At 41.2% G+C, this 25,990-nt stretch overlaps 1 protein-coding gene across 15 annotated transcripts in view; it reads left to right on the top strand.

Annotated features, from left to right (window-relative positions):
* The window catches only part of TMEM39A (transmembrane protein 39A), a 35,027-nt gene extending 12,262 nt beyond the window's left edge, over window positions 1-22,765 (top strand). For 5 of the 15 annotated variants that reach the window (XM_089331718.1, XM_089331721.1, XM_002716671.6 and 2 more), the window contains 6 exons: window positions 3,646-3,729; window positions 10,043-10,197; window positions 14,710-15,058; window positions 15,834-16,021; window positions 17,890-18,010; window positions 22,273-22,765. In XM_089331718.1, the coding sequence (XP_089187844.1) occupies window positions 3,646-3,729; window positions 10,043-10,197; window positions 14,710-15,058; window positions 15,834-16,021; window positions 17,890-18,010; window positions 22,273-22,506 (1,131 nt within the window). In that variant the 3' untranslated portion in view covers window positions 22,507-22,765. Of the gene's footprint in view, window positions 1-3,407; window positions 3,501-3,645; window positions 3,730-10,042; window positions 10,198-14,709; window positions 15,059-15,833; window positions 16,022-17,889; window positions 18,011-19,433 lie in introns of all 15 variants that reach the window. The other 10 variants (XM_051819006.3, XM_070072175.2, XM_089331725.1 and 7 more) reach the window with 4 other exon arrangements.
* The last annotated feature ends 3,225 nt before the right edge of the window (window positions 22,766-25,990 follow it).

Raw genomic sequence — 25,990 nt, 5'->3', positions numbered from 1 at the left:
AAAAGTTATTTTTTCCCACCTGGATTATGAGTTTATTGTTTGTTAGAACTATATACTTTATCCATCCTTCCATGGTTGTGTTGTAAAATGAAGAAATTGGATTAGATGATCTTTAAGCTTTCAACCAATCTATGCCTTACTTCCTATATTTATTTTATATTTAATTTGTAAGAGCTTGTTGTGTAGTCCACTGTGGAGTTTCTGCTTTGTTTGACATCCCGCTGGAAACTTCTCATTTGTTGAATTTTCAGATTAATCAAAGTGCTATTCTCTCAGTCTACCATTTCTGACGAAAGCTATTTAAGAAGTTGTCTACAGATGCTGCCTTGAAGCAAAGGGAGCCAGCTCTAGCTGTACTTGATCTTCTGAATCTGGAATTATGTTTCCTTTGCTCTAATCCATATTACCAAAAACAGGTGCCTTTACTGCACATCATCCCCCACACTCAGTCCTGAATTTTAAAGTTTTATATGATGGCTATGGTTGGCAGAAGCTAAATCATATCTAGAACCATAGTTTCAAGAAAATCTAAAAATGTGTGTTTAGCTTCCCAGTCTACAGTAAGGAAGGACTACTTGAAGGATGCTATAGAGTAAACTGGCTCACTGAAGTGATGCACATGTTTTTGGCTAACACAGGCTTACAATTGACTTGTGAAGCCAGCAGTAATATGCATAAAATAGTAAGTTAAGTAAGATTTTAGCTTCTGGATCTGAAAGGGGACTGAGTGAACTGTTAAGGAATGGACTGCCAGAGACATAGCTACTTCCCATCCCTGAGAGTATTGAAGCATGCAAGATAATTCCTTGACTGGGACTGTCCAGATGGGCCCCAGGATCCAGATAGGTGGTCTTTTCCTTATCTTCTGTTGTGAAAATCTAACCCAGGAATTTGTCATATTAAGGCTTTTTTTTCCATTTCCAGATCTGAATGATTGTCACAAAAAAAATGTGAGCACCTAAATGTGTGAAGCATCATTCTGGCTGTCAGATAAAGAGCCAAATGAATCTTAACTCTGAGAAGCGTAAAAACTAGGAGTGGAGGGTTCTGGGTCATTAAATATTCTGGTTTATAAAAAGATAGTTATAAGCAGATGAACTGTTTTCAGTTGATTTAGAATATCATGAAATTTTCTTAATAAGATAGATTAGACACAAAATTTTTTTATTTAAAAAATGTCCTAAGTGGACTGCTGATGCATTATTAATAAGATCCAGAGTCTCCAGTTAATCTACATGCAGTATTTTGGAAGAGTGGGATAAGCAAGGAAGAATATCAAAACTAAGGGAGATAAATATTGTTAGAATTGAAAATATGTAGAGAAGAGGAAATGATCTGCAGAGTGATAAGCCAGTCTCTTGGCAGTCTGGCTACTGCATCTCTAATAATATTTTTTTGAAAATTGCCGCTTCATTCATCTCCATTGCTACTGACCTTTTCAATCCATCATCATTACTCACCTGAATTAAAAGCAATAGCTTCTTAACTGATCTTGCCCCACTACAGTATGTGCAGCAGCGAGAGCGATCTTTTAAACATACAAGCAGAACTGTGACACTCTTTGCCTAAAATGCTCCTGTGATTTCCCAGTAGGGAAAAAAAAATCAATAAATTCATTTATCACTATCACCTCATCACCTCATGCCAGTATTCTTGTTACCTTTTTTTTTTTTTTTTTTTAAGATTTTTTTGTAAGACAGGGTGACAGAGAGTGAAATCTTCTAACTGCTAATTTACTCCCCAAATGCCTGCAACAACAAGCAATCCTTTTTGGGATACATAGCATCTCATTTCTTTAGAAATTCTTTTTTTGAGGATTTGTTTTATTTATTTGAAATAGTTACAGAGAGAGAAAAAGATATCTTCCATCTGTTGGTTCACTCCCCAAATGGCCACAATGGCTGGGGCTGGGTCTTCATCCAGGTCTCCTATGTGAGTCTCAGGGGCCTAACTTGGGCTGTTCCATGTTAACTCCCAGGCACATTAGAAGGAAGCTGGATCAGAACTGGAGTGGGACTTGATCCAGAATTCTGAAATGGGATGCTTATCATCATATACCTGCCCTTTTGTTGCTTTTAAATTTTAAAAATTTTAAATGAATCTTTATTTATTTGAGAGGTGGTGTGACAGAAAGAAGAGACAGAGAGGGAGGTAACTTCCATCTGCTGGTTTATTCCCCAAATGACCACAACAGCAAGGTCTGGGCCAGGATAAAACCAGAACCAGGAACTCGACCTTGGTCTCTCACATGTGTGACCCTTCAAAAGATCTTTTTTTTTTTTTTTTTTTTTTTTTTTTTTGACAGGCAGAGTGGACAGTGAGAGAGAGAGACAGAGAGAAAGGTCTTCCTTTTGCTGTTGGTTCACCCTCCAATGGCCGCCGCGGCTGGCGCGCTATAGCCGGTGCATCGCGCTGATCCGAAGCCAGGAGCTAGGTGCTTCTCCTGGTCTCCCATGGGGTGCAGGGCCCAAGCACTTGGGCCATCCTCCACTGCACTCCCGGGCCATAGCAGAGAGCTGGCCTGGAAGAGGGGCAACCGGGACAGAATCCGGCGCCCTGACCGGGACTAGAACCAGGTGTGCCGGTGCCGCAAGGTGGAGGATTAGCCTATTGAGCCGCGGCGCCAGCCTCAAAAGATCTTCAAAAGGGCCCACACATTTTGGACTATCACCTGCCTTCTTCCCAGGTGCATTAACACAAAGCTGGATTGGAAACAGAGAAGCCATGTTCCAATTGGAAATCCTGTGTGGGATGCCAGCAGGCTAAGCAGTGTTCAACTCTTTTTGTTGGCCCTTTCTGCTGCATTTTAGACATACCAGGCATATATTTTCTTATCTTAGAGCCTTTTTGATTGCTATTTCCTCTGCTTGGGGCCCACTGCTCCCAAAGCTTGTCATGCTAGGTGCCTTTTTGTCATTCATCTTTCAGCTCAAAAATCACCCCCTCAGAAATATCCTCCCTAGCCATTGATTTAAATTGGCTCTGCACCTCCTTTCGTTATTTATTGCTTTTATTACTTACAAGGAGATCCAACTATTTGAAATGTTTTTCTCGTTAGCTAATTTATTTTCATTGCCTACTTATTATCACAGTTATATATAACTGGCAACATCTAGGCAATGCTATTATTACTTTACAAAAGAAATCAAATATAGGACATACTTCTAAACCAAGTTAGAAAAATTTAATGAGTATAATTAAGGTACCAACTAGTAGAGAGTTTAGTAGATATCCAGTTAATAAGCTGAATAAAGGAACCAAAACAGTAACCTAAAAACTGAGAATCCCAACTGATCCATTAAATTTGACACATTGTAAATGTGGCATTTTAGATGAATTATTCTTGCCCTAATTCCCTAGGTTATTACTTATTAACTCAAAGCTATAATCTTTTCCTTTTAATACAGTAAACTTTCCGTAAAGGAGAGGAATACATTCCAGATAGTTTTAAATCGTGTTTGGAAAGTGAAAGCAATTTGTCATGAAAGGAGAAGTAGAAGGTAGGTAGTCTCTCAAGATCTCTCAAATTCCCATCATCTGTAAGGGTAAGGTGATCTAAGGAAGATCTTTTGAAGGGGCAAACTTCTGTAGTTCCAGCTGAATACAACATCATATTTCTTTCTAATGCAGTTGTTTCTCTTATAGAACTTCCATCTCATTGATTATCACCTGGCTGCATTCATCACAGTGATGCTTGCAAGGAGGCTTGTATGGGCCCTTATCTCAGAGGTAATACCTCATTCACTGTATTTTATCACATGTAGCTAGAGTTACTAGAATGGATTGAGACCGAAAACATGAAATGTCCAAGTAGAATTTGAATACAAGTATAAATTTCTCTACTCCAACATGAGTTACAGTTATACTTTTAAAAAAATTTTCTGCAATATATTTAAAGCGTCAGAACCCTTGGGAATTAATTTGTTGAATATGATATTCCTTTTGACTTCTGAGTTTTTCAGTACGATCTTTTTAATAGTGCAGGTGCAAATAGGATAAATTTTAGGTAACTATTAATATGAAGAATTATCTATATGCCTATAGTTGCATCTAAAACAGTAAGCTTCAGGTAACATTCACTCCAAATTAATGATATACCATTTGTGGAGTTTGCTGACAAGAGACATTTGTGTGGGTATATTGAAACTTAGAGTTTTTAAAATAAAATGTCAAAAGTTACCGATTATTCTAAAGATTAAAATCTAATTGGTAGAGGTGGAAAGAATTAGAACATGAAAATGATCTTTTTAAAATAAAATCTGTTGACAGAGTTCGCATGATTTTCTCTCTTTTTTTTTTTTTTTTTTTTAAAGGATGTATTTATTTATTTGAGAGCCAGAGTTACAGAGAAAGAGAGGGGTCTTCCAACTGCTGGTTCACTCCCCAAATGGCTATTAATGGCCAGAGCTGGGCCCATCCAAAGCCAGGAGGCAGGAACTTCTGGGTCTCCCACACATGGGTGCAGAGATCCAAGCACCCATCTTCCACTGCTTTCTCAGGCCATAACACAGAGCAGGATCAGAAGTGGAGCAGCCAGGACTCAAACCAGTGCTCATATGGGATGCTGGTGCCGCCAGTGGAGGCTTAACCTACTATGCCACAATGCTGGCCTCATAATTTTCATGTATTTGTAATCACTAGTGAGGGAGGGAAATGTTTTTTCTTAATATTATGTTGTTTTCTGCCATGTGAATGACGACAAAACCAAAAAATTTTAGTTTAGCTCAAATGACTAATAATTTTAATCTTGGAATGTCTATTTTATTATTTATGTGGTTAGTTATAAACATAGGTAATGAGAGTCAATTTTTTTCTTTCAAAATGTACATGGACAGTCTTTGTATGTGTAAACTCTAATTTTCATGAACCTTTTTCTATGAACACAATGTAATCGGAGACTAAGTTATGATCTGAAAGCCATTTGAAGTTAACTGGAAAACATTGGTGATAGGATTGTCTATTTCTTCAAGTGGGAAAGGCTGTAACCTTTTCTCCAGGTTCCCTATTGAGGTGATGAAAATAAATGCTTAATTTTGCATATATTGAAAACATGTTCTTTGTATAGAGGAACTCAGTGGCACTTTTAGTTTACATCTGCAGAAACAGGCAATGGGTGATTTTGTTTCATCCCTTCAGTTGCTTAGGAATAGTACTTGTGCATATCACATAAATATGTCCAGTGAGTATGTAAAGGCTGTAACTTGGCATGCTTGTTTCTTTCACTGCTGGCCTAAAAATAGCTTAGCAGCTTTGGCACACAGCCTTAGAGAATATATTAGTTGTTTTGTAAATAAGTTTGCAAAGCTTACTGGAAACAGAATACTTAAGCTAAACCTCAGTGAATTTTTAATCAGTCCCTTAATGTGCATCAGTAAAGGGATGTTTAAATAATTATAGTATAACTATATAATGAAATAGCATACAGCCATTAAAAAGATGAAAACAGTGACACTGTGGCTCAGAGTAAAGGCACTGCTTGGGATGTTCACATTCCGTATCAGAGTGCTTGTTTGAGATTTGGCTCCTCTGCTTCCTATCCAGCTTCCTGCTAATGCATCCTGGGAGGCAGTGTGTAGTGGCTCATGTGCTTGGCCATTGTAACTCATGTGGGATACCCTGATGATAAGAGTTATGGGTTCCTGGTTTTGGCCTTGGCCCAGTGCTAGTTGTTGGAGGCATTCTGGGAGTGAACAAGTGGATGCAAGATCTCTCTCTCTATTCCCTTCTACCTTTCAAGTAGATGAAAATAAATTAAAAGAATAAATGTTAAAAAGTTGAAGAAGTGTTTATGTATTGACCTCTAAGATGTTCAGTAAGAAAAACAAAGTGCAAGTCAGTTTTTAAGGCAGATGGAAGGAACAAAATATATTGGCTTATATATGAATAAATTGTGTCTAGATTGATGTACAGACTAATAGTCAGCTGCTTTGCTGGTAGGGGATCCAGAACCAATGGGAGAGAAGCTTTCACTACAAACATTGTTACATGTTTTATTTTGAGTAATATAAATATATTTGTTCAAAAATTTAAAATAAGAACTGTATAATTATTCTCTTCCTAAAATAATCTAAGTCATAAATCATCTTTCCCTCCTATTAAAATATGTTGACCTTTTTTTGCTTATGGGACAGAATGGACCCTTATCCTGAGAAAGACCAGGTAATTCAGAAAGCTAAATACCATTTAGAGAGAATTACCTCTCTACCCAGATAGACTTTTTTTTTTTTTTTTTAAAGATTCATTCAGTTATTTGAAAGATAGAGTTACAGAAAGGCAAAAGCAAAGGCAAAGAGAGAGAGGTCTTCCATGCCCTGGTCTATTCCCCAGAGATGGGCCAATCCGGAGCCAGGAGTTTCCTCCGGATCTCCTACATGGGCTCAGGGGCCCAAGGACATGGGCCATCTTCCACTGCTTTCCCAGACCACAGCAAAGAGCTGGTTCAGAAGTGGAGCAGCTGAGACTTGAACTGATGCCCATATGGGACACTGGCACTGCAGATGGCGGCTTTGCCCGCTACACCACAGCTCCAGGCCCCAGATAGGCTTTTTATTCACCTCCCAGCCAACTCTGCTTCTGTATTTGCTCCACCAGACCAAAAGTAAATTTCAGCCATTTTTTCATCAACCTGAAGCAACTCTAAGAGAGAGAGACAGAGAGAAAGGTCTTCCTTTGGTTAGTTCACCCCCCAAATGGCCACCACGGCCGGAACTACACCGATCCGAAGCCAGGAGCCAGGTGCTTCCTCTTGGTCTCCCATGCGAGTGCAGGGGCCCAAGCACTTGGGCCATCCTCCGCTGCCTTCCCAGGCCACAGCAGAGAGCTGGATTTGAAGACAAGCAACTGGGACTAGAACCTGGCACCCATGTGGGATGCCGGCACCACAGGCGGAGAATTAACCAAGTGAGCCACAGCGCTGGCCTGCAACTCTTTTAAAAATTGTTTTTTCAAATAGAAAGTAGTACGTTTTATTGGAAAACACTATAAAGCAGAAAATTTAAGAATTATAGAGCCATTTTGGTATATTTCCTTCTAATCTTCATGTGGACATAAAAATTTTATAGCCATATATTCAAGAACATTATCCATATACTATTTTATAGCATTTTCACTTAACAGTGTTATTATTGTTATGTTCCTCCCCTGGCTAACTGGTGCTTATCCTTTATGTCTCAACTTAAATATCACTTCTCAAAGGAAGCTTCTCCTAGGTTAGGGTCTCCTGTTACTTGTTTTCCATAACAGCCTACACTTTCCCTGTAACGTTCATCATAATTGTGAACATAGTTGTCTAAAATTAAAATTAATAATTCTTTTTCTGGGCTGGATAGCTTCTTAAAGAAGGGTTCTGTTTGTCTTGGTTACCACTTTGTCTGCAGGATCTGGTTTAGGGACTGTCACATACAAACAGGTTAAGAGCTTTGGCTCTGGAGTTAGGATAATGAACACTTTCAAAGTCTGCTGTTCTGGTGACATTGAGTAAAACAATCTTTTTTATGTTTAACCCTGAACTTCTGAGAATGGAGGTAACAGAGTAACTCTAGTGGTTTAAAAAACTTTCCTTGGTTTTGAATATGAGGTACATTGGCATGAGGCATGCATCAGGAGTAATATGGAACTATTTACTCTGCTATAGCTGAGGACAAATTGAGCCTTACCTACAGTTTGAGACATAAGCAGTTCATTATGGTCTTTCTTAATTTAATTTTTTTCAACTTTATCTGTTTGAAAGACAGAAAGTAAGTGAGAAGGTGAGATCTTCCATCTCCTGGTACATTCCCCAAATATCATCAATGTCTAGGGCTGGGCCAGGCTGAAACCAGGAGTCCAGAACTCCATCTGGGTTTCCCATGGAGGTGTCAGGGACCCAAGTACTTGAGTCATCATCTGCTGCCTCCCAGTGTGCATGTTAGCAGGAAGCTGGATTGGAAGCTCAGGTGGGATTAGAATCCAGGCACTCCAATATGGCATGTGGGTATTTCAAGTGATGGCTTAACCTATCGTGTCACAATGCGCACCCTCTTCAAATTTCTAAGAAAACATACATATATATATATATACACACACACACACACTATATACATATAGTTATGGGTCAGTTAACAGTAGGAATACATTTTGAGAAGTGAATCGTCAGGCAGTTTGTGCAAACATCATGTGGTATGCTTACACAAACCTGGGTATAAGCCAATCACTTGACACAGTCTCTGATGTAGTCAAAAGATGTGATAAATGTGAGATGTATAAGGCTTAACCAGGCCTACAGATTTATGGTAAACTTTTTAAGAAAGGTTTATTTATTTGAAAGGCAGAGTTACAGAGACAGTGAAATCTTACATCCACTAGTTCATTCCGCAAATGGCTGCAATGGCTGAGGCTAGGCCAGGCAGAAGCTAGGACCCTGGAACTTCTTCTGGGTCTCTCATGTGGCACTTGGGCCATCTTCCGCTGCTTTCCCAGGGACAGTAACAGGAAGCTGAATTGGAAGTGGAGCAGCCAGGTTTCAAACTGGCATTCGTATGGGATGCTGGCGTCACAGGTGGAGGCTTAACCTGCTGCACCGCAACACCAGCCCCTAAACTTTTTTTTTTAGTAAGCAGAAAGTGTACACTATAAAATAATGACAAAAAATATAGTACGGTAGATATATAAGCCAGTAATAGACATTTATTATCAATAAATACAATGTATAGTACATAATTGTAAGTATTATTCTTTTAGACGACTGGCAGTGCAATAGTTTTACTTACACCAGTATCATTATAAGCATGTAATACATTGAGCTGTGATGTTAGGACAACTGTGACATAACTAAGTGATAGAAAATTTTAAGCTCCATTACAGCCTTAATGGCCCCACTGTCATAAATGTGATCCATTGTTGCCTGACATGTCATTATGTAGTACATGATTATGGTGTGATCTGTAAACAGAAGCAGTTACATAGGAGGGATCAGAAAAGCTCCAGATGATTTGTTCTCCCTTGTCATTTCTGACTCTGCAGCTTTTTAGAGGTTAGAGAGATCTACCATTTTCTCCTGCCTTTTTGTTCATTCTCTTTCCTATTTCATTTTGAAAGAAAATGGTATTACAAAGCTTCATGTTTTGACAAGTGCATTTTCTTAGAATAGTCAGTTTTAAGATTTGGGATCAAAGAATAATATTTGAACAGCTGTGATGTAAGACTTGGAAGTGATTTTGCATTATATCTTTCTAAAAGTTAAAAAAACTTGTTTATATAGGAATCTGATAAAGAAGATCTGATTATCTTTTGGAAATTCAGTGATTTATTAAACATTCAGCAGATTTTGGGTGAGGGTTCAAAGAAAAGCAAATACTGTTGGTGCTGTTGAGGCCCTTTCAGTATAATGGGAAGTAAGACAGATAAGCTGGTAGCTCTCCACTTTTGTATGTAAAGATCACCTGCTTCTTGGAGGCAGGCATTTGGCACAGCAGTTGAGATGCCATTTGGGAAACTCATGTCCTGCATTGGAATGCCTGGGATCAAGTTCCTGCTCTGTTTCTGAGTCTATCTTCCTGCTAATGTGCACCCTAGGAGGCAGCAGGTAATGGCTCAAGTACTTGGGTCCCTGCCATCCATGTAAGAGACTTGAATTGAGTTCCAGCCTCATGGCTTCAGCTTGGTCCAGCAACAGCTGTTGCAAGCATTTGGGGAGTAAGCTAGCAGATGCTCTCTCTCTTTTTCTGTCTCTCACTGATGACAGTTCCATGGACCTTTTTTTCAGAAACCTCAGTGTTAACAAATTAGATAATATTGTAAGAACTTAAAGGAAGTCTGTATGAAGGGACTCATGGGGTTACAAGGAGGAGATAACTGGCTGCCTGGAGAAGTCTGAATTTTCAAGAATTAGGAAGAAGAGGTGGGATGGAACAGTTTTGTAAAAAAATTTTTAGGCACAGTTTAACTTCCACTAAACTTGCTAAGTCCTTACTTGAGTCACATTGCTTTTGAGTAAAAAAAAAAATAATAATAATAAAACATTTGAATTTATAAAATGTTCCTTTTGGTGCTTTCCAACTTTTAGGCCACTAAGGTGGGTGCAGCATCTATGATTCACTACATGGTCCTGATATCAGCTCGCTTGGTGCTACTCACATTGTGTGGATGGGTGCTCTGTTGGACCCTTGTCAGTCTCTTTCGCAGCCATTCAGTCCTCAATCTCCTTTTCCTTGGCTACCCGTGAGTACTTCCGTTTTACCATTTTCTTAGTAAATCTTTAGACATTATCTGAGTCATTCAAACAATACTGTAAAAGACTAGGAAATGAAATTCTTCAAATATAAATCAAGAATTCAGGGAGTTGGAAAGTCAGTGGGGTATGGTGACCATATAGTTTGTTTTCTATTCTGGGGTATAGTTGAGACAAGAAGCATGAGCCAGGAGGACTGTTCCAGGGGACCTACCAATGACAAACATTTTAATTAGCTTTGTTCTATCAAGTAGAGGCTTCTGTTACTACCTATGTTGGGGCAAATGGTAGTCAGTTTTAGTTGAATGAACTGATTCAGCCAGTCTTACCCTTGGTTTGTAATTTGGTTGATCAGATTATTTTCACCTTTGGGTGATGTAACAGTTATACCATACTCAGGTCCGTCAAAGTGTTTATGAAAATAAAAATTATTTATTTATTTTTTAAAAGGTTTACTTTATTTAGTTGAAAGTCAGAATTACACAGAGAGAGAAAGAGAGGAGAGGCAGAGAGAGGTCTTCCATCTACTGGTTCACTCCCCAATTGGCCACAATAGCTGGAGCTGTGCCAATCCAAAGCCAGGAGGAGCCAGGAGGTTCTTCCAGGTCTTCCATGCGGGTGCAGGGGTCCAAGGACTTGGGCCATCTTCTACTGCTTTCCCAGGCTATAGCAGAGAGCTGGATTGAAAGAGGAGCAGCTGAGACTAGAACCAGCAACCATATGAGATGCCGGCGCTTCAGGCCAGGGCGTTAACCTGCTGCACCGCAGTGCTGGCCCCGGAAAATAAAATTTAAAATATGAATTTGTTTTTGTGCAAAAAATTTTTGAGAACCATGCATATGAAGAAGTCTTCAAAAGTTCATGAAAAATGGAGTAGGTGTCGTGGTACAGCAGATGTAGCAGCTGCTCATGTTACCAGCATCCTATATCATGCCAGTGTGAGTCCTGGTTGATGCATTTCTGTTGCAGCTCCCTGCTAATATGCCTGGAAAGGCAACAGAAGATGGCCCTAGTCATTCTGGGAGAATAGAATAGAATGGAGTTTCTGACTGTTTGGTTTGTTTGGCGCAGACCTGGCTGTTGCAGGCATTTGGAGAGAGAGAGTGAACAAGCAGATGTAAGGTTTCTCTGTGTCTCTGTCTCTCCCTCTCTTCTGTTTCTCTTACAAGCAAATAAATAAATAAATTTTTTAAAAAGTTCATGAAAAATGCATATTATGAATAAACTATGTATGGGCGTCATGTCTTTTTTTTTTTTTTACCAAAATAAGCATATTTTAATTCCATTTTTCCCCATGAACTTTTTGAAGTACTTTATATGTGGATATATGTATCAATACTTTATTATAGAAACTAAATAACATTCAACAAGATTGAAAGAGTTTTATTATGAATACCAGTGTAATCCCTACCTATAATCTGCCTATTAATATTTTACTAGATTGAATAGTACATATTCTATTCATCCATATCTTTATCCATCAATTCATGTTATTTTTGGTGTATTTTGAATTTAAATTTTAGACCTTAATTCCCTTCCCCTGAAATATTTCATCATTTACGTATCACTAGCTAGATTTCAACATTTGCTTACAGTTTTTTCTTTTGAGGTTAAATCTGTATACAATAGGGGCCAGCGCTGTGGTGCAGTAGGCTAAAGTCTTGGCCTGAAGTGCCGGCATCCCATATGGGCGCTGGTTCTAGTCCCGGCTGCTCCTCTTCCGATTCAGCTCTCTGCTATGGCCTGGGAAAGCAGTAGAAGATGGCCCAAGTCCTTGGACCCCTGTACCCATGTGGGAGATCTGGAATAAGCTCCTGGCTCCTGGCTTTGGATCGGCACAGCTCCGGCTGTTGCAGCCATCTGGGGAGTGAACCAGCGGTTAGAAGAACTTTCTTTCTGTCTCTACCTCTCTCTGTAACTCTGTCTTAAAAAAACAAAACTGTATACAATAATATTCACAAATCTTGTGTACATCTTGCTGAGATTTTCTGTCTGATTCTTCCTCTATCCCTCTATCCACTTCCAAGACATATTCACAGTGGATCCTGGAACTAGGCTAACTATCCTTTTTTTTTTTAAGATTATTTATTTATTTGCAAGCCAGAAATAGAGAGAGAGATCTTCCATCTGCTGGTTCACTCCCCAAATGGCTGCAATGGCCAGGGTTGGGCCAAGCTGAAGCCAGGAGCCAGCAACTTCTTCAAGGTCTCCCACATGGGTACAGGGGCCCAAGGACTTGGGCATATTCCACTGTTTTCCCACACACATTAGCAGAGAGCTGGATTGGAAGTGGAGCAGCTAGGACTTGAACCAGTGCCTGTATACAGTGCCTGCACTGCAGGCAGAGACTTAATCACCTACATCACAGTGCCAGCCCTAACCATCCTCTTAAACTAATACATGTTCATCCTTTCTCCCTTTGTAGAAAACTATGAACACATGTCTGTTTTTAATTTTTTATAAAATGCATAGCTAAGTAAGATCTTTTTATTTCCCATTCTTCATATCTGAATTTATGTCAGTGAAATAACTTTTATTTATAATACCTAGGTTACAGTTTGGAAATTAGTTAATGAGAACTCAGGGAATTATTTAAAAAAAATTTTTAAGGGATGGTTGGAGTAACTATAGAAGCTATTAAAAGTCTCAGAAATACTCAGTTCTTTAAGTAATTCTACTTCTAGAAATTTATTTATTGTACTTCTAGAATTGTTTCATTAATTCATCAAATATTTATTGAGTGCATATTATGTTTTTTTATTTTTTATTTATTTATTTTTTTTTATTTTTTGACAGGCAGAGTGGACAGTGAGAGAGAGAGACAGAGAGAAAGGTCTTCCTTTGCCGTTGGTTCACCCTCCAATGGCCGCCGCGGCTGGCACGCTGCAGCCGGCGCACCGCGCTGATCTGATGGCAGGAGCCAGGTGGTTCTCCTGGTCTCCCATGGGGTGCAGGGCCCAAGCACTTGGGCCATCCTCCACTGCACTCCCTGGCCACAGCAGAGGGCTGGCCTGGAAGAGGGGCAACCGGAACAGAATCCGGCACCCCGACCGGGACTAGAACCAGGTGTGCCGGCGCCGCAAGGCGGAGGATTAGCCTAGTGAGCCGCGGCGCCGGCCCTGTTTTTTTAAAGATTTATTTATTTACCTGAAAAGCAGAGTTACACAGACGCAGAGGCACAGAGAGAGAGAGAGAGAGAGAGAGAGAATGAATCTTCCACCCACTGTTCATTCTTCCATCCGCTAGTGCACTCCCCACATGTCTGCAACAGCTGGAGCTAGGCCAATTCGAAGCCAGGAGCCAGTAGCTTATTCCAGGTCTCCCATGTGGGTGCAGGGGCACAAGCATTTGGGCCATCTACTGCTTTCCCAGGCCATAGCAGAGAGCTGGATCGGAAATGGAGTGGCCAGGACTTGAACTGCCGTTCATATGGTATGCTGGCACTGCAGGAGGCAGTTTTATCTGCTATGCCATAGTTCCAGCCCCATGTATTCTGTGTTTCAACCAGTATTCAAGTTACAGCATTGAATTAAGCAAAATGAAATCTCTGCTTTATAGAGCTTCAGGTGTGGGGAGCCTTTATCCTACCAAAGGATATTTGGATATTTATATAATAATTTTTGAGCTATACAAGATTATCAATTTAAAAATTGGCCTGCTATAGGCATATTGAATTTTGAGTCCCGCATTTGTGTTGCCTTGGCAGGGCCAGACCAAATGATTTTGCAGGCCTTTATGACCCATGGGCTAGACATTCCCCACTGTTGGCTTAAATTGTAGTGAGGGAAAAAATAGATCAAGAAATTAAAAAAAACCCAAAGTCAAAAACCCAATAAGTATGTAAACTATATGGAGGGGCAAATCTGTGGAGAAAAATAACTTGGAAAGAGGAACTAGGAGTACTTGTGCAGTGGGGTGAATGGTATAATAGCAGGCAGCGGAGCCCCTCAGTAGAGGGAATGTTTAAGGTAAAGGGCAGGCAATATGAAATTATCAGATGTACATAAAGATGTGATTAGGAAAAATCCTTGTCTCATGTATGGTGGGGGAAAATAAACAGCCTACATTTCTAAAAAGAGAAATGGGTAAATGATGGTACAATATATGAGAATCATCTAGTATCTTGAAAGTTTGTGCAGAAGGATATTCAGACATAAGGAAATACTGTGCATGCACACATCACCCAGCTAACAGTGGGATTTAAAACAGCTTCTACCAGATGGGGCCAAACATAAAACTGTATATAAAGTGTATACATTGGGGAAATGTATGCCCAATTATAAGCACGATTATTTCTGGGTAATTTATATTTTGTCATTGTGACTTTTCTGTAGTTTCCTATGATTCCAGAAAGAAATGAGAAGTCTTCCCAAACAGGGCAGGGAATTTTACCACCAGCAAAGCCCCCCATGTATACTGTGTGCTCTGGTAGATTTTGACTGTTTTAGTGCCATCGTTATAAGACTCTGTGGTCTCATGTTCATATTCACCTTGTTTTACAGGTTTGGTGTTTATGTTCCTCTTTGCTGTTTCCACCAAGATAGTAGAGCTCATCTTCTTCTCACGGACTATAACTATGTGGTTCAGCACCAGGCGGTAGAGGAAAGTGCCTCGACTGTGGGTGGCTTACCGAAATCCAAAGACTTCCTCCTCTTACTGCTGGAGACCCTAAAAGAACAATTTAATAATGCCACGCCCATCCCCACCCACAGCTGTCCGCTCTCTCCAGACCTCATTCGCAATGAAGTAGAATGTCTGAAAGCAGATTTCAATCACAGAATCAAGGAAGTTCTCTTCAACTCTCTCTTCAGTGCCTACTATGTTGCGTTTCTTCCCCTGTGTTTCGTGAAGGTAAGTGGGTATCTTGCTTTCATGTGCTTCCTGGATTTGTGTGTGAATTGGGTAAACTGGCTATTTCTTGTTTAATCCCCCTTTTCTCTGTCTCCCCTTTGGCAGCCTGGATGGTGGAGTTCGGCTGCATCTGAAGTGCACTAATACCGCTCCTGGTTGGCGGATAGGTATTTCCGTATATGTGATGCACCCCGTGGTGGTCCTTTCTTTTTTTCCGTTCTTTCCTTCTTTCTTTCTCGTTATTTTTAGTTCCTGGGGAGAGTAAACTGTACCTAAAATAGAATCAGTATGTTGTAGCTTCAGAGAACCAGAGTGGCTGTAAAATCCAGCCTGCCGTGTACTTGATCCTAACGTGGTCACCAGGAATTTCCTTGACTCTAATCTTTATTTAATAAACTTCAGTTTACTTCAATAGAAAAGAAAAATGGTCTGGATTTCACCTGGGCCCAGAATCTTTTGGGACATTTTAGCGCCCTTCCTTCACCCATTTAGAAGCACTTCTGCAGCCGGAGTGGTCCTTCAGAAACACTCAGTTCTTCTAGGAAGAAAGCACTTGAAATATAATTGCCTCTCCTCCCAGCCCTACTCATACAGCCAGAAAGTCAGGTTGGAGGAACTTGGAGGACTCTGCTCTTGAACTTCCTGCACGGACAGCAGGACAACCAGTGCATGTGTGACCCAGTGTGGCATTTATCTGCAGGGCATGTGTCCATGCACCCATCCCTGCCTCAGTTTGCCAGTGCGTGGATCATTTCTCTCTTATGATCTTTTCCAGAGTACCCAGTACTACGACATGCGCTGGTCATGTGAGCACCTCATTATGGTGTGGATCAATGCCTTCGTGATGCTTACCACACAGCTGCTGCCATCCAAATACTGTGATTTGCTGCATAAATCAGCTGCTCACCTGGGCAAGTGGCAGAAGCTCAAACATGGGTCCTACAGCAATGCTCCACAGCACATGTGAGTAGGCCAGAGGGTAAGACCATGGAACACTTTTTCTACATGTTGCTGGTCATGTTTTTTCGCTCTGTATGTCATTCTTGTTTTTGGCTTTGAACATTATAGTTTTTGTTTACATAGATGCTTGTCATCACGCTGAACTGATCACGGGGTACATTAACTCATTTCCACCACCATCTTCAGCCCCTCCTTAAATGCACCTTAACTTTGAGCTGCCCAGTTACTGTAGAGTGTGTAATTTGTCTCGCAAGCTGTACTCACAGAATTCTCTTTCAGTTTTAACCCTTTGCCCAAATTCAGTCATGATGTATTTTTAATTCTTTTTAGAGTTTTAAGGCTTCATTTTCTCATTTTAATTGCCACAGCTGAGTAGATGCTGGCTACTCATTTCACAGCTGGAGTTTGCTTCTCTTCCTTCTAATACATGCAGATTTGTTGTAGCTGTTTACTGTGCCTGTACTTTTTATGTTTTTTTCTTTTCTTCCTAAACTCTGTCCTCAGTGTTTCTTTCCCTGCTTCTCTCGTATATACTGAAAGCTGCCTCTGTGAGTTCTCTTTAAATATTCCTCATTGTGTCCCCTGGCCATTCATTTTCTGCATGGCCCCCTGACCCAAAATGGCTTATTTTAGAACCTTCTGTTCTGTCACTTATGAGCCCATCATCAGACGTTTCTCAGACTAGGACCATCTGCATCTTCCTTTCTTTTATGATTTGAACATTTCACAATTCCATGCCCTAGAATTTTTTTCCTAATTCAGTGGGACAGATTGAGGTGACCCTCCTTTCCCTCTGCCCCCCGGTTCTCCCCTCAATTATCTGCCTTGATGTCTGATACAGATTAGCGCAGGCCTTCAAGCCCAGGAACTGAAAGAGATTGGGCCAGGCTGAAAAGACACCCGACTGTGGGCAAAGGACAGATTTCAATAAAAATTGAAAATACAGTCCACAGTGCTAGTACTGTGCATCTTCAGGCTCCTGATGGCACATGGCCATGAGGTGTATCATCACGTTAATGCTGGTAAGTGTGAGCAAGCCGGCGGAGCGTTCTGTCAACGGGAAAGCTTCAGGCTGCTAGATTTTTTTTTTTAACATATCTAAACTGCTGCCCCAGTTCTTATCTTAGGAAACTAACCCTTCCAAAATCAGGAAGAGATTAATTAACTTAATTAAAAAAAAAAAAAAGCTTAACCAAAAGATCCTCATCGCCATCCCCACCCCAACTCCATTACATAGATGCTAGAAAGAATGAAACTGCTTCTTCCCTAACTTCCTTTCCCTCGAGAAACTTCTATAAAAATAAACCAAGAAAGCTGAAAAAGTCAGTGTGTCAGTACCGTGTGTATGTCTGTGTCCTACTGTATAGCTTCTATCTGTGAAGTATTTGGATTTGTGATAGGTAAATTATTTTGCTAGCTTTGGGGATATACTTCTGCAGTAAATGTCCTCCTAGGTTGACAGGGTGTTGATTTTCCCAGTGCTGTTATTGCCATCAGCTCTCTCTTTGTTCCCTCTGGCATTCCTACCAGTAGACTGCTTACTTGGGCTGGAGATGATAGTCCACCTGCTTACACTGTTTTCTGACTCATAGATACCTTACTTATACAATTATATCTCCTCATTCTCAACCTCTTCAGTCCTTTGACAGAGTTAACTGTATAATTTTGTAACCTCTGTACTGTATAGAAATGAACTAAGTAACAAATCCTAACTCCTTCCAGTTTGACCATGGATGGAATTACTGTATTTTCAGAATTCAGACAGATGAAGCCTTTTTAAATCCCTTCCATAGAACTCTAGCTGGCTTTGCCAGACACTGTCATGTCTGTAATTGCCAGTATCCTAACATTTGCATTTCTTTCTCCCTTAGTTGGTCAGAAAATACAATATGGCCTCAGGGGGTGTTGGTGCGGCACAGCAGATGTTTATACAGAGCCATGGGACCTTACAACGTGGCAGTGCCTTCAGATGTCTCCCATGCCCGTTTTTATGTAAGTACCACTTATTTATTTTTTAAAAAGATTTATTTATTTATTTGAAAGGCGGGGGGGGGAGTCTTCCATCCACTGGTTCACTCCCTAGATGGCCGCAACAGCCTGAGCTGCACTGATCTAAAGTCAGGAGACAGGAACTTCCTCCAGGTCTCCCATGTCGGGGCCGGGGCCCAAGCACTTGGGCCATCTTCTGCTGCTTTCCCAGACCATAGCAGAGAGCTGGATCAGAAGTGGAGCAGCCAGGACTTGAACTGGTGCCCATTTGGGATGCTGGCACTGCAGGTGGCGGCTTTACCTGTTAACGCCACACCGCTGGTGCCACTTACTTATTTTTAAAGGAGACAGAGGATAGGTGCTGCTGCAGCAGCTGCTGCTGCTTTTTTAAGGTTTATTTATTTGATAGGCAAAGAGACAAAAAAGGGAGAGACTGAGAGAGATCATCTTCTGTTGGTTTATTTCCCAAATGGCAGCGACAACCAGATGTGGGCCAGGCCAAAGCCAGGGCCAGGAACTCTATCCTGGTCTCCCCTGTGGGTGATGAGGTCCCATTACTTAGGCCATCATCCATTGCCTACCCAGGACCATTAGCAGGAAGCTGGTCAGCAGCAGGGTAACCAATACTTAAACTAGTACTCTGATAAGGGCTGTACGCATCACAAGTAATAGCTTAACCTGCACCACAACACTGGCCCCATAAGTGCTGCTTATTTATTTATTGTTTTTAGAATTATTTTATTTATTTGAAAGACAGTTACAGAGAGAGGTAGAGCCAGAGAGAGAGAGAGAGGTCTTCCATTCCAAAATGACCACAACGGCCAGAGCTGAGCTGATCCAAAGCCAGGAGCCAGGAGCTTCTTCTGGGTCTCCCATGCAGGTGCAGGGGTCCAAGGACTTGGGCCATCTTCTGCTTTCCCAGGCCATAGCAGAGAGCTGGATTGAAAGAGGAGCAGCTGGGACTCGAACCGACGCCCAAAGGGGATGCCAGCACCTCAGGCTGCGGCTTTAACCCTCTGTGCCACAGCGCCAGCCCCTGGTTCTCCTTATTTAGTTTCACACATAGGCTTAGGGGTGTTAGGAGACTGTTCTATGTGTTAGCACCTAGCACAGTGTAGAGCACGTACTAAGAAATTAATACATGGTAATGACTGCTATTACTATAACAGTAGCCCCTGTCCTTTGAAAATGTCTTCTGAAATGCAATTTAAAGGTCATACACTGTTATTCTAGTTTCAGTACCTGGGCTGTTAGAATAGAATTTGTTGAATCTAGTATTATTTGAAATAAGTAGGCAATCATCTAAGACTTTTTCATTAAAATTTTTTTTTGCAATAGTTTGGTTTGATGGTATCCTTAAGTGATACTGAGTATAGTAATAATATGATTTTCATGTTTTTGGTTTTTTTTTTTTTTTGTCATATAGATTGTCTCCTTGAGTTACTTTAACTTCCCCTTTGAAAGTCAGACAACTGCTAAGACTGGTGACCTATTTTGCCTTTACCTGGACTAGAAGAAAAAAAATATAAAAGAAGGAAGTAACAAGCAATAGACACCCACTAAATCCAACCTCTGTCCTGTTTGAATGTATGCTTTGTTTCATATTCTTTTTGATCTTTCGGTTTTCCGGAAATAATGGCTTTAGGAGGCAGAAGTATTTTCTTATCAAGAGCCAGCCTGCCAATGAGAGTGGGGAGAAGAGATGAATGTGGAGAACTGTTCTTAGTAACGGTGTCCATAGTGCAGTACATTGCCTTTGAACGGAGATCATCTTAAAACTAACTGAAGTGCCAGGAGCTTCTTCCAGGTCTCCCATGCAGGTCAGGGGCCCAAGCACTTGGGCCATCTTCCACGGCTTTCCCAGGCCATAGCAGAGAGCTGGATCGGAAGTAGAGCAGCTGGGACTCGAACTGGCACCCATGTGTGATACCAGCACTGCAGCGAGCAGCTTTACCCACTACGCCACAGCCTGGCTTACTCTTCTATAATAAAATTTTTAAAATAATATTTGTTTATTTGAAATGCAGAGAGAGAGAAAGGTATCTTCTGTCTGCTGATTTACTCTCCCAGTTGCCCACAACAGCCAGGGGTCAGCCAGGCCAAAGCCAGGAGCCCAGAAAGCAATCTGAGTCCCCACATGGGTGGCATGGACCCAGCTCCTTGAGTCATCACCTGCTGCCTCACAGAGTGCTCGTTAGCAGAAAACTGGATCAGAAGTGGAGCCAGCACTCAACTTCAGGCGCTCTAATATGGGGTGCGGGGGCCCCAGGCAGCATGTTAACTGCTGCACAAAGCACCCGCCCCTGGTCCACTCTTTAGGTGGAAACCTGTCCCATGCATCTGAATCAGGGTCTCTGGAGGATTCCAGGAATTTGTGTATTTGGAAATGATTCTTAAGCACACTAAGGTTTGATAGCATTCATTTAAAATGTGTCTGTCTATAGCTCTTAGCCTTTAAAGCCTGCCCTCACCTTGCTGCTCCTTCTGTTTGTAGCTTACTGGCACAGTTAATTGTAGATTCAGCATGGCATCTGAATGTTCAGATTCTCAATACTGATAGAAAATTAATTCTGGCCCAATTTTATCCGTATCACTGGGTCTCCTGTAGTAACTGAGGTTAAACCTCCTTTTCCTCCTCCTCCTGGGGACCTTGAGGACTTGTGTGTCTTTCAGAGCTGCCAGGAGTATTTGTCATCATTCTCAGGTTTAAGCTCTGAAGTCTACATTCCATCTAAACTTCTTTCAGATCTACTATACTACCATTATTACAGTCTATCTTTCATATAAATTTAGCACCAGATTCAGCAGAATTGTTAGGTAACATTCCTTTGCAACCTGTGAACTGTGTCTTTCTAGTCATAACACCTTTTCATTGGTAAACTAAAAGTTAGTGCCTTGGAGAGAAAGATTTGGTCTGAGTGTCCAACTCTAATTCTCTTTTCCTTCTTGGCCTGTCACCTGCACCCTTCCTTTCACTATCTATAATAAATAAATAAATGAACAGCAGAATTTTACAGTGTAGAGGATTTTAGTGAGTGACCCTAGTAGGTGAAGAGTTTTGCCAGCAGGGTGGCATAGCAGGTTAAGCCACTGCCTGCAACGCCTGCCTCCTATATGGGCACAGATTTGAATCCTGGCTGCTGCTCTTCCAGTCCAGCTCCCTGCTAATGGCCTGGGAAAGCAGCAGAAAATGGCTTAAGTGCTTGGGCCCTGGCACCCACATGGGAGACCCAGAAGAAGCTCCTGGCTCTAGTCATTGTGGCCATTTGGGGAGTGAACCAGCACACGGAAGATTTCTCTCTCTTTCTCTGCCTTTTTTGTCTCCCTCTCTCTGTAACTTTGACTTTCAAATAAATAAATATATTTTAAAAAGTAAAATTGAGAAACTATTTTATTGATATTTCAACTTGTAATACTTTCCCTCTATCTCCAATTGACTACTGATGATGTTTATGTCTTAAATCAGCCCTAAGCTAAGGATTTTTTTTTTTTAACTTTTATTTATTCTTTTGAGGGCCAGAGTTTCAGAGAGAGGGAGAGACAGAGAGAGAGGTCTTCAATCCACTGGTTCACTCCCCATATGGCTGCAATGGCTGGAATTAGGCCAATCTGAAGTCAGGAGCCTCTTCCGGGTCTCTCATGCAGGTGCAGGGACCCAAGGACTTGGGCCATCTCCTGCTGCTTTCCCAGGCCATCAGCAGGGAGCTGAATCTGAAGTGGAGCAGCCAGGATTTGAACTGGCACATAAATGGGATGCTGGTGCAGCAGGCGGAGGTTTAATCTGCTATGCCACAGCACCGGCCCCAGCTAAGATGCTTTTATTGTTTTCAGATTGTTATGGTTTAAATAATTATGTAATATCCTCAATTAGGTAATATCCTCAATTTTTACCTCTTGAATTATAAAACCTAAATTATTTCCCATCTAGTACTTTTTCAAGCCTTTATATTAAATGTATTTTTGGTAATTTTAAATAAAAATTTAAAAATATAAGAAAAATGTCTATAGGTAGTATTCTTTGGGGTATATTACCTTTTCATTTCTCAGGAACATTGAAATTAAATTTGTTCCATTGTTCCTGGAACAAAAAGGGAAAAGTTTGGTTCTGCACACCAAGAAATAGCCTGATTACAAATTTAACAAGCAGATCTATTTGTTACTGTATATGGAAACTCGTAAATAAGAAGTTAGTTGTGAACAGTAACTGAATAATTATAGCCTTCACTCATCTGTGAAATAACATTTTGTTTTTAACTTCCTTACAGTTTCTCTTTCATCGTCCATTAAGGCTGTTAAACCTGCTTATCCTTATTGAGGGCAGTGTTGTCTTCTACCAGCTGTATTCCTTGTTGCGGTCGGAGAAGTGGAACCACACCCTGTCCATGGCTCTCATCCTCTTCTGCAACTACTATGTTTTATTTAAGCTCCTCCGGGACAGAATAGTGTTAGGCAGAGCATACTCCTACCCACTCAACAATTATGAACTGAAGGCAAACTAAGCTGCCTCTCAACAATGAGGGAAAACCCAGATAAAAATATTTTCGTACGTTCTATTTTTTTCTTGCAATTTTTATAAATATTTAAGATATTTTATATTTTGTATACTATTATGTTTTGAAAGTTGGGAAGGGTAAAGGATATTAAATGTATCCATAAACAAGGTGATGTGATCTTTCATGTGTTAGTATATTTGAATGATACACATATGAGATGAATGCCTCTCCAGTAAAGAGATTGATTTGTTGTCTGGCTCTGAAATAGTTCATTCATCTGTGAACACACCTCGTGTATCATTTGACAGTCCGTTGGTGTGTCTGCTTTTCTTTCCGTCCTCGCTGATTATCTTTAGTCTTCAGCTGGCCGGTATCTCTGGTGGGAGACCAACGAGTTGCCTGCCTGCCCCCCTTGCTTCTCTCCATTCAGGCGGCTAGCAGTGCTGGAGTCCACGGGGGAAAGAGTGAGTCAGAGTCCTGTGGGGTTCTCTGTCTTCTGCTGTAAGTATTGCTGAGATGGGGCTTTGCTGGGCTACTACTACGTGACATATAAAGATGCTTTTGAACGCACTACGGCCTTGTGGCTCAGGGCTTTGTTGTCACATATCCTGTTCTTTCACTTTTCTTATTTCCAGAGGTTTTCCTTTTACTCTGCATTGTTTGAAATAGTACTTTTCAAGGTAGTAGGTCTGCCACATTTAGGAAAGAAAGTGACCTATGCCTGGCCAGTGGGAGATGTGTGTGCCATGTGGGCTCGTGGAGGAACAGATTGAAAATACCAAGAAACCAGAAGAGTGAGGAATCCTCAGCTACACCATGCAGCCAAGCATCGGGAGTTATGAGGGAATGTGAAATTCAAAGTTAATGCTTTATCCTCAGAGAATTTCATATATATCCATTTTCCAGAATCTCCACGCTTGCGAGCATTGATCCTTTGAGTTATCACCTCCCCTGTTCTTGGAAGGTGATATATTTATTTCCATTCATGTTGCCACTAGGCACCCAAACTTCTGAGGCCTGTTGTAGACCCCCTAAAATATGTTGTTTTCTGTATAGGATTTGGTTTTTTACACCATGAAGCTTTTGGTGAAACAAAATATGACTTAGAAAGTAAAAAGATCAATCGTTCAGTTCATAAACTGCTATGAAAACAATTTTTGTAACAGGGTTCCATAGGATTTTTAGCAAAAGAAGCATTGTGAAGTGTAGGCGTGTATGTAGATGCCCAAGTAACTACTTTTACATTTATAGTAACTATTTCCTTAACTATTTTGATGTGTAAACATTTTTTAAAAAATTAAATCATTTGGCATTCCATCAGACTGTTCAGCCATGCAACAAATGTCTAATGACCAGCAGGGGCTGTGTCGGACCTGGTGGATGCAGCAGGGAGTGAGAAGTCTGAAGGCCCCGTCCTACAGAGCTCACAGTGTGAGGGCACCGGTGGTGCGTTACACACAGCAAAGGATTTATACATAAAAGGTTTTCTGGTGGGAGAGGAAAGTGCAGTAAGAGAAAGTAGATCAGGCCAAGGAACTAGTGGCAGGAATGGCACTGCCAGAAGGCATTTTTGAGACGATGATTGAACAGAGACGAGACAAAGCGAGACTGAGCCATATAAATAGCTTTGGGGATAATTCAGTGCCCAATGTGGGAACAAGTTGGTATAGTGAAAGAACAGGAAAACCAGTGTATTAGTTGATGGCTTTTTAAAGTGGTTGAGCTTAAATATGGCCGTTCTTGGGGTGGAGAAAAGACAAGGAAGTTGCCATCTCATTATTCCTTGGAATCTTGGAAGATACACTTAAAAAGATTTATGTATTTATTTGAAAGGCAGAGTTATAGAGAGGCAGAGACAGAGTCAGAGAGATTCGCTGGTTCATTCCCTAAATGGTCGCAATGGCTGGATCTGGGCCAATCTGAATCCCGGAGCCAAAAGCTTCCTCCGGCTCCCTGACACAGGTGCAGGGCCCCAAGGACTTGGGGCATCTTCTACTGTTTTCCCAGGCCATAGCAAAGAGCTGGATTGGAAGTGGAGCAGCCAGGACTCAAACTGGTGCCCATATGGGCAGGAGGTGGCTTTTACCTGATACGCCATAGCGTACACTTTTCTTGGCTGGTAAATGTTTTGATAAAATTTCTTGATGGCTAGGAACAAAATCATTGGCATGGGCACAGAATGTCTCATCAAAGTGGTCCCAACTTAGCTGTAGCATTGAAAGGTAACTAGAATAACCTTGTTGAGAAATGATGCAGTTTTGTAAACAGACCCAATTCCTCTTTCTGGCTTGCCTTGTTTTGGCTGTGTCCTAAAAGAGGAGCACAGCAGGCTAGCTAAACGTAAGTGGATATGAGGAATAACAATTAATTTTGGCTAGTGAAATTGCAAAGTCCCCCTGCTCCTGCCTCCAGAATCAGCAGCATTCCTGGGGTAAAACCCTCCAGTTCAACTTGCTGCTGCTCAATCCACCTGTTCTTTGTAGATGCCACATTCATGGGGAAGGGGAAACGTCATGGATCTCTGGATATTGTTATGGGTCAGGTGGGAGAAGGGACACAATCTTTGCTTGTGAAAGTAGGAAATGCATACCTGTTAAAAGAAGGGCCTTTTCTGTAATTTTTTTAATGTTTCGAATTAAAGGTATGTGGAAAGGATGGTTAGCAAAAGATCAGGTAGGTGAACTTGGGATCTGGGGAAGGAATGAAGATGCTCAGTCAGTTGTCTGGGTGGCCTGCAGCGGGTGACTGTTTCAGGAGGATGGTTCACAGAAACGAGCATGGTGGGAATGTTCAGAATCCTGTTCATTCAGATTCCACGTTTCTATTCCGCGAGCCTTCTTTCCTTCCATTGCCTATTATCCCCTCCACCACTGCTGCCCCCCCCCCCCCATTTCTATTTACTGGGCAATTATGTCTCTGGCCAGACACTGCTTGGGTGCCAGAGATAGTGACGTCCAGAGTTCATTAACTAATGGGAGGCAGGCAATTGAATCAGGTGTCACACGAGAGCTCGTTGAAGTCTATATGAGATAGAGTGCTGATACAGAGAAGGGGGTGATCAGCTTCGCCTCATGGGAATGGGGGCTGTTCGCGTCAGGGGAGGCTTCACTGTGGAAGGAGTGCCGGGACTTAACCGAAACAGGGAGGGCACCTGTGGGTCATGTGTATGGTACTTTCTAATTTGGGAGGATCCTGTGATCCAGCGTGGCTTTGGGCACAGGATACACAAAGATCAAGGTATTCATATAACCAGTTCAATAATGCTAGAGAGCTAAGCACAGAGTAGATCACAGAAGGACTTAAATTCTACATTAAGGAGTTTGGATTTGTATTACCTGGTAGGCCACATGTTCTCAAAGTGGTGATCCCTGGACACTCAGATATACTAAGCTAGAATTCTGAGAGTGCAGCCCAGTAACATACACTTTTAAATACACTTTTATTTTTTTAAAAGATTTATTTATCTGAAAGAGAGAGGAAGAGACGGGGG

This window comes from Oryctolagus cuniculus, chromosome 4, assembly GCF_051225735.1.
Source record: "Oryctolagus cuniculus isolate XC-2025 breed Fujian yellow rabbit chromosome 4, ASM5122573v1, whole genome shotgun sequence".
In the NCBI taxonomy this organism is placed as follows: Eukaryota; Metazoa; Chordata; class Mammalia; order Lagomorpha; family Leporidae; genus Oryctolagus; species Oryctolagus cuniculus.
This window is presented reverse-complemented; position numbering and strand designations above follow the sequence as displayed.